The sequence below is a fragment of the Sus scrofa genome, chromosome 2 (genome assembly GCF_000003025.6).
Source record: "Sus scrofa isolate TJ Tabasco breed Duroc chromosome 2, Sscrofa11.1, whole genome shotgun sequence".
Lineage (NCBI taxonomy): Eukaryota > Metazoa > Chordata > Mammalia > Artiodactyla > Suidae > Sus > Sus scrofa.
Genome location: NC_010444.4, coordinates 16,650,503 through 16,661,319, shown reverse-complemented (window position 1 = coordinate 16,661,319; position 10,817 = coordinate 16,650,503). Strand labels below are relative to the sequence as shown.

Here is a 10,817-nt window from a genome sequence, read left to right as displayed (position 1 = left end):
CCTAGAGAATACACATTCACATAAGGAAATGCAGACTCCAGGGGCTGGACCAGCCTAACTATTGTAACAAACACCTTCAGGGGAGTTCCCGCTGTGGCTCAGCAGCTTAAGACTCCGACTATTATCCATGAGGATGCGGGTTTGATCCCTGGCCTCACTCAGTGGGTTGAGGATCTGGTGTTGCCACAAGCTGTGGCCTAAGTCACAGATCCGGTTCGGATCTGGCATGCTGTGGATGTGGTGCAGGCCAGCAGCTGCAGCTCCAATTCAACCCCTGGCCTGGGAACTTCCATACGCCTCAGGTGTGACCCTAAAAAGAAAAAAAAAAAAAAAAAAAAACCTTCATAACTGTATAGATGCACAAAGGACAGAAGTTGATACTACTCTCATAGAACAGTGTCAAGCAGGCAGGGCAGGCTGGCAGGTGGCTCTGGTCCACACAATCAGAGATGCTGGCTCTTTCCATCATCTTGCTCCCACAGCCCCTCCATTGGTCACAACTGGGTTATAGGCACATCTGGGTCCCAGGTTACAGGAAGAGGACGAAAAACACAAAGGAGTGCCCACCTTATGGTTTTTAAGGCCTAGACGGGGCAAGTATAACACCTACCTCCCTTCCCCATTCATGAAGTCACGAGATTCACCTACCCACAAGGAAGGTTGGCAAATGTGCCTTCTACCTGGGCAACCAACCAACCAATGAGCCTGGACAAATAGGAGAACGAATTTGGGTAGAAAATTAGTAATGTGGAGTTCCTGTCCTGGCTCAGCAGTTAACAAACCCGACTAGTATCTATGAGGATGCAGGTTTGATCCCTAGCCTTGTTCAAGGATCTGGCGTTTCCATGAGCTGTGGTGTAGGTCGCAGACGCAGCTCAGATCTGGCGTTGCTGTGGCTGTGGGGTAGGCCGGCCGCTGTAGCTCCCATTCGACCCCTAGCCTGGGAACTTCCATATGCCATGGTTGTGGCCCTAAAAAAAAAATTTTTTTTTTAAGAAAATTAGTAATGTCCACCCTATAGAGTAGCTCATGAGTCCTTACTGAGTTCAGGGCTGAGAGAGTCAATATCTGTTTGTTCCCAGAATTTCGAAGGCCCTCCTGCTACTGAAACACTGGCCCCCGCATCTGAGAGTTGTGTTGATTCTGTCTGGTAGAAATTTCCCTCTTCTGACACCATGAGTGGCTCCCAGCCAAGGCAAGAAAACAGGGCTACACCCATAAAGGACCCAAGTGCCCATTAATGACCTCATGTTCCACCTCCCACCAAGTTCACACCCAGGGTGCTTACTCTTAGACAAGACCTAAAACTTCACCCTTTATGAATGGTTTAAACGATGAACATTCCTTAAGAAAAATTCAAAAGCAGTTTGGGCAACCTGCACAATTCCTGAGGCCTTAGACTCCTAAAAAAACATTCCCGCCTCTCCTTTTCCTCACAAAGAACAAAAAGGACTGGAATCTGTGAAACCAACTGTACCGGCCTATTACAACCTAATGCAAAGGAGTGAAGCTACTGGTGGAATTTCAGGTACAACCTAAGGGGAGGGACGAGACACAAGGATACACTTTGGTCCCCTGACCCTTGGAGAGTCCAGACTGTGCCACACACATCCAGCATACACTGCCCTGGGTCTCTCTCAGTGAAGAGTGCATCTGGCCTATATACAGTATATGTCTCTGCCCTAGGGCCTCTGGGTATCAGCACATTCATCGGCTATGTTAATTCCTGTTAACATTCCATGGATAGGGCCCTTCCAGGAAACCAGGGCTTCTCAGAGACAAGTTTGCCCTGTGTATCATTAAATTATTTGTCACAGTGAAATATCAGACCTCAGACGGAAGAGCAGATACGTGTTGCTCTTCATAGACCAAAACCCACAACCTTCAAAGTTTGGCTCTGGAATGAGACTCTCCAAGCAGGGATCAGAGGATCGGTTCAGTCCCTTTAAGTCTTTCCTTTTCCCAAAGGGTAATTTGACCCGAAAGGTGACAAGGTGATCTGATCGGATGGCACCCTCTACCTGGCAACCAGCCCATAGTTAGGAAGCAGGAAGTCCCATTTCTGGAGGAAGGGCCTGTGCAGGTAATTACAGACCAAGAGCCAGAGAACAAGCCTAGGAGAGAGCTCAGTCGGGGAAGTCTGCACCTGCCCTGGGGTGTGCTTATTTCCAGTAACACTTCCAGTTCCCATAGCCCACCAAGGGCTGTGTTAAACTGGGGTGAAGATTTATGCAGTTAGCAAGTGAAACTTTAAATGCACTCCATAGGTTTTACCTTTTCATTATGGGAATTGTCAAGCGTACACAGAAGAATCCTCTATACCTTCCATGCGCCTAGGCCTGGCTTCAACAATTGCCTATCTTGTTTCAACTATCGATCTTTAGGGGTTTTTTTTTTTGGGGGGGGGTATTCTGAGTATTTCTAAGAAAATCTCAGACACCTCACCCACTATTTAAATGGTATTAATTAGATGCTGTTTAAAATATTCCAATCAAATAGTAGTCCTCATTTGCAGCCATAGGGTTTTGAGGAAGGAGGTTGAGCCCCAGTGGTATTAGGGTCCAGCCCCCTAGTTTTACAATGAGGATAACTCCGGAGAAGTGAGTTAACACCAACGCTGGTGTTAGAGCGGGAACCAGGAAGAAGTGGGTGCTGCCAGCTTCCTGTTGACGGCCCACGCTGGTGACCGATTTCTCCCGCCCGGTCCCCAGGAGGGGGAGGGGGACCCTCCACTCACTACCGGCAGGAAGAATCCCAGCTGTTCCCCGGACACACTTCTGGAAGCACAGGCCGGGTGTGCGGCAGTGGGCCACGGATGCAGTCGCGTACTGGGACGTGCAAGTGGCGGTAACTGGAGCGGGGATCCTGGACGGGATATAGGGGTCTGGGGTGGCCTTGAAAAGAAAAGGGGGCCTGCCCCCACGACCCACGGAATAACTCGGGGCCAAGGTTAGGCTGCGGCCCGGGTCGCTGCGCCGCCCCAGGTCCACGTGGGGAGCAGGCCCGCGGGGCTGGCGCGGCGCCCGAGCCCAAGGCTGGGAGCAGGAAGTTGTCTCCCGAGGGCGCGGCGCTGGGCGCGGCTCTGCAGGTGCAGCGCAAAGGTGGTAGGGGCCGGCAGCCGGTTCAGAGGACGAGGTGAGAGCTGGGTCGCCTTCCTTGCCAGGGGACGCCAGTCCCGGGGCCAAAGCTTGCGGCTGGGCCTGGCCTGTGAACGGGGTTTTCTGAGCGGAGGAGGGTACTGCATAGAGGTTCAGATCTGGCCTCGGGGGAGAGTCTCTGCTTGGGGGGCGGGTTTGCTGCTGGGGGGTGTGTCTCAGTCTCGGGAGGGGGCGGCTAAAGTAGGGGGATGGAGGAGACTGCAACAAGGTTTTGGAAGAGTGAGCGGGGCTGGATAAAGGGACGCGGGGAGGGGAGGGGGGGAGAGGGCGGAGGACGCGGGGTGGTGCCAAAGCTCTGGGGACACAGTTCAGCCCGAGGATGAGGGACAGGGTGGACCCGCAAATGAGCGGGGTAGAGGGTACTGGCAGAGATGGGATAGGGGGCAGAGGGGAGCTTGCGAGGAAGGGCTTGCAGGACGATGACCGAGACTCGAGCACCCGTGGGAACCTTCCGCGGCTACCGAGAGTTCCCCCCCACCCTCACCGTCACCGGGCCGGGAGCGCACAGGGGCTGTGAGACTGCCGGGCCCCAAAGCAAGCCAGATTCCGGAGGCGGTTTCTCCGAGGCTGTGGCTTTAAGGGAGACGCCGGACGTGCGGGCCCTTTAAGGAGGGGATTGGGGGCGTGTCAGGAAATGAGTCCTGGGCCCGCCTCGCCTAGGGGAGCGGCCTGGCAAGTCCCCTGGCTCCTGGGCGGAGAGGGGGCTGTGAGCGCGTCCTTGCTCCACCTCCGGACTCGGCTCTGAGCACCTCTGACCTCGCTGACACCCTTTTTCTAACCCCCCCTCCTTTCAGCTCCCTGCATGCCTCCCAGTCTCGCCTTGCAAACCTTTCTTTCCCCATAGCAGCCCATGACTCCCTGTCGCTGCAGCCTCTTCCCCACGTTGCCCCCCGGCCTTGTCTAGCACGTTTCCCCTGCATTTCTCCTCCTCCACCTTTTCCTGCCATTCCTCTCCCTCCTCCTTCCTCGAAACTCCTTCCTACTAAGTCCCAGCCCCTTCTCCCTACCCCCCACCCCCACCCCCGGCAGGTCATTTCTCTGCAACCTTAGCCAGTCCCTCGCCTGTCCCTCGCCTCTTCCCTGTGTTTTGTCTCATGAGCCCTCTCAGGGTGGGAGCAGAACCTCTCCATCCAAGAGAAGGGTGGGAGGCCTCCAGGCCACCCCCCATGTGACAGTTGAGGACTTCAGCTCACAGATAGCCGAAGTGAGCTCACTGCCCTGTGCTCCAGGATATCAGTCTGACTGTAAGGTGACCCAGCTCCTCTGCTACCATGAACAGGGCCTCTCTGAAGCGGTCCAAGATCCTGCATATGGCACTGATGGGGACTTCCGACCCCTCCGGAGAGGATGAGGCCAGCCAGGAGAAGCCCTTTGTGCTGCGGGCACTGCAGATCGCATTGGTAGTCTCTCTCTACTGGGTCACGTCCATCTCCATGGTGTTCCTTAACAAGTACCTGCTGGACAGCCCCTCCTTGCAGCTGGACACCCCCATCTTCGTCACCTTCTACCAGTGCCTGGTGACGGCGCTGCTGTGCAAGGGCCTCAGCACACTGGCCACCTGCTGGCCTGGTGCCGTGGACTTCCCCACCCTGCACCTGGACCTCAGGGTGGCGCGCAGCATCCTGCCCCTGTCGGTGGTCTTCATTGGCATGATCACCTTCAACAACCTCTGCCTCAAGTATGTGGGCGTGGCCTTCTACAACGTGGGCCGCTCGCTCACCACCGTCTTCAATGTGCTGCTCTCCTACCTGCTGCTCAAGCAAACCACGTCCTTCTATGCCTTGCTCACCTGCGGCACCATCATCGGTGAGTGGCCCGCCAGGGAATGGGCGGGGTGGGGGGGGGCATGAGGGCCGAAACCCTAAAGGACAACCCTGGGTCAGACATCCTCTGACTCTGTCTGTCCCAGCTCCCTTGTTATGACAGTCATATGAGGAAGAGCCTGGGATCCAGAGAAAGCAAGCAGCTTTCTGGAGGTTGCCTAGCAAATGAGAGGCCCCATCAGGGCCCTTCAGATAAAATGGGATTAGGCATTCCCATTGTGGCGCATCAGGTTAAGAGTCTGACGTAGGGTCTATAAGGATGCAGGTTCGATCCCTGGCCTCACTCTGTGGGTTAAGGCTACAGCATTGCCACAAGCTGTGGTGTAGATGCCGCTCAAATCCCGCGTTGCTGCGGCTATGGCATAGGCCTGCAGCTGCAGCTCCAGTTCAACCCCTAGCCTGGGAACTTCCATAGGCTGCAGGTGCGGCCCTAAAAAGAACAACAACGACAAAAACATAAGATGTTATCATCTACATTTCACAGAGGGCAAACCAAGGCACAGAGAGGTCAGGTAATTTGTCAAAGATCATACAGCTAATAAGTGGCAGAGATGGAGGTGTGCTCTCAAGCAATCTGACTCCTTACACTGGACCGCTATTATTCTATTGCTTCTCAAGAGTTCAATTAGGAGTTCTTGTTGTGGCTCAGCAGGTTAAGAACGCAACTAGTATCCATGAGGATGCAGGTTCAAATCCTGACTTGGGTCAGTGGGTTAAGGATCTGGCATTGCGGCAAGCTGCAGAGTAGGTTGCAGATGCAGCTCAGATCTAGTGTTGCTGTGGCTGTGGCGTAGGCCAGCTCTGATTCGACCCCTAGCCTGGGATCTTCTATATGCCGAGGGTGCGGCCCTAAAAAGGAGAAAAAAAGAGGAGTTCAGTCACGATGTGCTGCCTCACCATCCAGGGCTCTCTCTAGAGGACACTGCATCTTTTAATCAATATGCCATGACCCTCTGGCCTTGCAGGCTTACAGTCATGCTTAAGACAGTGGCATGAGATATGCTTTGAGATAACTTAGCTGTCTTCCCTGACGTGACCCTCAGAAAATAAAAATTATTGATGGGGACATTGTGCAGAGCATCTCCTGTGTTCCCCAGAGGTCCCCTGGGTGGTAGCATCACCATGATCAATCCACACAAACAAGGAAACTGGTGCTCAGAGAGGTCAAATCACTTGCCTGGGGCCCCATAACTAGGAAGTAGCCAGGCTGGGATGCAAACCTGGATTGACCAGACTCCCGGGCCTTTGTTTCTAACCACTCTGCTCTGTCCCCTGGAGGTTCGAACTGCCCTGTCCAATACAGTAGCCTTTGACCACGTATGTCTATTTCGACTCAGATTCAATGAAATTTTAAAAACTCAGCTTTTCAGTTGCAGGTGTTGTGACCTGATTCTGTAGCCACATTTCAAGTGCTCTGTAGCCACATGAGACCAGTGGCTACTGTACTGGACGGAGCAGATGATAGAACATTTCCCTCATCGCAGAATGTTCTATTGCAGCCCATTAGGTAAAGGCACCCCCAGCTTCCTGCCCCCTCAGAGCCCTCCTGGGGCTCTGTCATCCAGGAATGAGATCTCTCTTTGAACCTATTCACGTTCTTCCTGGTGCTGCAAACTTCATCTTGGTTGACCTACATATTCCTTGTGGGTGTCTCAGAGCCCCAGGCTGAGTGGCACTGGTGGCTGGGGAAGGACCTGTCCCAGGCCACCTGTCCTAGAAAATGTTCCCCTCATTGAGCCCCTGAAGGATCTAGGTGCAGTCTAGGTCTAAGACCCAGAGGGGAGAATGACAGAGGTTGGCGTGGGGGGCGCTGCTAAGACCCTTGGCAGATTTCTCAGCTGCTCCCACTTCCTCGCCAAGGGAGCTGGTATGGGGTCCCAGGCCTCACTTATTTAAATGGCCCCAGGGACCTCCGCTTCAACCCTGCTGAACCGATAAGAGGGGAAAGGGGAAGGACCTCCTGGTTGGAGAATTTATATGCAAATGGGTCAAGTCTTTAGGGAAACTATTCCGAGGCCCTAAGCCAAAGTCCTGAAAAGTAATTCAAGTAGCTGATGGTGACAAGGCTTCTGGGAAGGTGCAGTCACTGGCCGGCCTGATGGGGCAGGTGCCCCAAAGGCTGATGCAGTGTGCCAGCTCAGCACCTGGCCCCCTCTCCACACTGTTTCCACTTCCTTCTTGTGGGGGAAGATGGGTCTCAGGTGACTCTCCAGACCTCCGCCTCCTCCCTGTCTCACAGCTCACACGGCACCTCAAGGCTCCTTCTAGCTTAGAGTCCCTCTGGGGTCTGGAACCTGGAGGTGGCAGTCTCTTGTAGACTCTGGAGGTAACCAGCAGGAAGGCTGGGGGACACTCTGGCTAAGCCTCTGCCTCCACTGGGCCCTCAGAGCCGGTCTGTGGGGACCTGTTTGCAAAGGCTCTGCCAAGAAAGAATACTTCAAATGAGTGCTTACAACGTAATAGGTGCCTTGTCTCCTTTAATCTTCACAACTGCCTCCAGAACAACCTCCATTCACTCGTTGAGCCATTCAACAAATATTAATTGGAGTTCCCATTGTGGTGCAGCGGGAACGAACCCGACTAGTATCCATGAGGACATGGGTTCGATCCCTGGCCTTGCTCAGTGGGTCAAGGATCTGGCTGTGAGCTGTGGTGTAGGTCGCAGACATGGCCCTGATCCCGCGTTGCTGTGGCTGTAGCATAGGCTGGCAGCTGTAGCTCCGATTCGACCCCTAGCCGGAGAATCTCCATATGCCAAGGGTGCGGAGCCCTAAAAAGACAAAAAAAAAAAAAAAAAAAAAAAAAAGCAAATATTAACTGATGGCCAAGCATGTGCCAGAGACTGCCAAACTCTGAGGATTTGAAAACGGTAGTCTCCACTGCTACCTTTTGTAGGACATGGGTTTGATGTAGGGCCATGAGTGAGTGAGGCTCGAGCTAAGAGCTGTGATTGTGACATAAAAGGTGCAGCCAGCCGAGACCCTGGCAGGCGGGAGGGAGGAATCTAAGCAGGCATTCCAGAGGAAATAATAGATAAACATAAGGGAGAAGTGAGGAGAGAATTTCTAGGCAAAAGATAGAACCCATGTGTTTCTGCGAGGCTGGGCCAGAGTGAGACTCACCAGCCGTGAGGCTGCCTGAGCAAGTGAATCTGAGCTTTTTCCTGCAGGCCAGGCCGTGGAGCGGCATTGAGGGCCTTTAAGCCAGGACAGGACCTGGGCAGATGCCCACTGTAGGGAAATCATTCTGGTTGCCAGGTGATCGGTCTGGTTGCTGGGTGGAGGGTGGATTGATTGGAATGGGAGGGTCAAGAGAGTGACCCAGATCTCTGCAGCTGAAGGAAATGGGAGCTCAGAGAAGTTAAGTAAACTTTCCCCAGGGCCACCCAGCCTCGAAATAGTTGGAGCCCAAATGTCTTTGACACCAAACATTGGGGGATACGGCAAGTGCAAGATGGAGCCCTGCATTCTGGGAAGGTGGGGGTCCAGCTAAAGAGACAGTACTGTCCCCATGGGCAGGCAGGTGTCTAGCAGCCCGGAGCAGGCAAGAGGTCTTGAAAAAAGGTGCAGGCAGGAGGAGGCCAGGAAGAGGTCAGGGTGCTGGGGTATCGGGAAAGAGCCCACCCCTGGAGAGGCTGGCTTTGACCTCGAAGAAGGAGTAGGATCTTCCAGGAAGGAGGAGGGTGTTTCTGATGCAGGAAATGAACAAGGAGCCTGAGCCCTGGGGTGAGAACTTGAAATAAGAGGGCGATCAAGGCACAGAGACAGAGATGGGCTGGCAAGGGTGCAAGGAGCACAGTTTGCCAGGCGGAGTGCAGACCTGAGGATGGGCAGCAGGGTGCCATGGAGGCTCTGTGAGCAGGAGGTGTCACAAGATGAGAGTCTCAGAAAGAGGAACTGTCTCCAAAGACTTCAGGCCATAAACGCTTCCTTTTTATTTTCCCAGTCTTTTTTTTGCAGCATGCAGATGTTCCCGGGCCAGGGATTGAACCCATACCATAGCAGTGACCTGAGCCACAGCAGTGACAGATGGATCCTTAACTCCTGTGCCACCTGGGAACTCCCATAAATACATCTAACCATTGTAGGCTCCCATTTTACAGACCAGAAAGCTGAGACTCTGTGACCTTAAGTCACTTGCCCAAGGTCACCTTACCCACTAAGTGCTGTAGCTGTACTCATCCTTCAGAACTTACTTCAAATGCTGCTCTCCAGACACCCCAGGCCAGCACAGTCGCCTAGTTATGGGCTCTCACAGCACCCTGTGCTCTTTTATGGACCTCATTACAATTGTAATTAAGGAAATAATTGGGAGTGTTCCCGTTAGGGCACAGCGGAAACAAATCAGACTAGTATCCATGAGAATGAGGGTTCAATCCCTGGCCTTGCTCAGTGGGTCGGGGATCCGGCGATGCCCTGAGCTGTGGTGTAGGTTGCAGATGTGGCACGGATCCTGCATTGCTGTGGCTGTGGTGTAGGCCGGCACCTGCAGCTCCAATTCAACCCCTAGCCTGGGAGCATCCCTATGCTGCAGGTGCAGCCCTAAAAAAAAGAAAAAAAAAAAAAAGTAATTAGGAAATGAATCATTTCAATGTCTGTCTCCTCTGCCAGAATGTGAGCTCCATGAGGAAGGGTTTGTGTCCTGGGCCACTTCCCCAGCCCCCTTGGGTGGCTTTGCATGTCGTGGAGCTTTGCACACTTTTATTGCAGGGAGGGTGGCGGGGTGGGGCGGCGAGGGCACCTTACACAGTCTGGGAACTTGGGGGGCAGAATTCTTTATCCTTCCTCCCCCGTCCTCATCTGCCTGTGCCCATCTCCTCCCCTCCCCTGTGCAGGCGGCTTCTGGCTTGGTGTGGACCAGGAGGGCGCAGAGGGTACCCTGTCTTGGACGGGCACCGTCTTCGGCGTGCTCGCCAGCCTGTGCGTGTCGCTCAACGCCATCTACACCAAGAAGGTGCTGCCGGCGGTGGATGGCAGCATCTGGCGCCTGACCTTCTACAACAACGTCAACGCCTGCATCCTCTTCTTGCCCCTGCTCCTGCTGCTGGGGGAGCTCCGGGCGCTCCACCACTTCCCCCTGCTGACCAGCGCCCACTTCTGGGGCATGATGACGCTGGGCGGCCTGTTTGGCTTTGCCATTGGCTACGTGACAGGACTGCAGATCAAGTTCACCAGTCCCCTGACCCACAATGTTTCTGGCACAGCCAAAGCCTGTGCCCAGACGGTGCTGGCCGTCCTCTACTACGAGGACACCAAGAGCTTCCTCTGGTGGGCGAGCAACATGATGGTGCTGGGGGGCTCTTTCGCCTACACCTGGGTCCGGGGCTGGGAGATGAAGACTCAGGAGGACCCCAACCCCAAGGAGAGCGAGAAGAGTACCATGGAGGTGTGAGCTTCCCTGGGGAGCCTGGGATGGCCCGGCCCGGGGACAGTGCCCACGAAGGCAGTGAAGGTGTCTCACTGGACCCAGAGACGGTGGCCTGACATTCCCTGCTGGGAATCTGGTGGTTGAAAGGGAACCAGTGTTTCTGAGGGATGTCAGAAAGTTGCCAAAACTGTCTCAACCCCCGTTTCTATTTCTGGGTTTTTGTCCTCCCTGGAAGGAACACCTCCCATGGGAAGAGCCCCTTAGGTTCTCCGGGAGAGGGGCAGCACCACTTCCTGTCCCCCTTCCGGGACCTTCTACCTCCACGTGTCCTTTAGGGTCAGGGACAGACCACAACCCTTAAGGGACAGCATTGGCGAAGCCATTCAGCCTTCACTTAGACTCAGGGGAGGTGGGGTGTGACCCCACCACTGGCCACCTCTTAGGCTTGGGGAACCCTCCCATCTCTGTG

The 10,817-nt window shown here is 54.4% G+C and overlaps 1 protein-coding gene across 3 annotated transcripts; it reads left to right on the top strand.

Annotated features, from left to right (window-relative positions):
• On the top strand, window positions 2,429-10,549 carry SLC35C1 (GDP-fucose transporter 1). 3 transcript variants are annotated; one of them, XM_005660968.3, is made up of 3 exons: window positions 2,429-3,135; window positions 4,438-4,964; window positions 9,816-10,549. In XM_005660968.3, exons 2-3 carry the CDS (start codon window positions 4,469-4,471, stop codon window positions 10,370-10,372), a joined length of 1,053 nt encoding a protein of 350 aa, XP_005661025.1. In that variant the 5' UTR covers window positions 2,429-3,135; window positions 4,438-4,468; the 3' UTR covers window positions 10,373-10,549.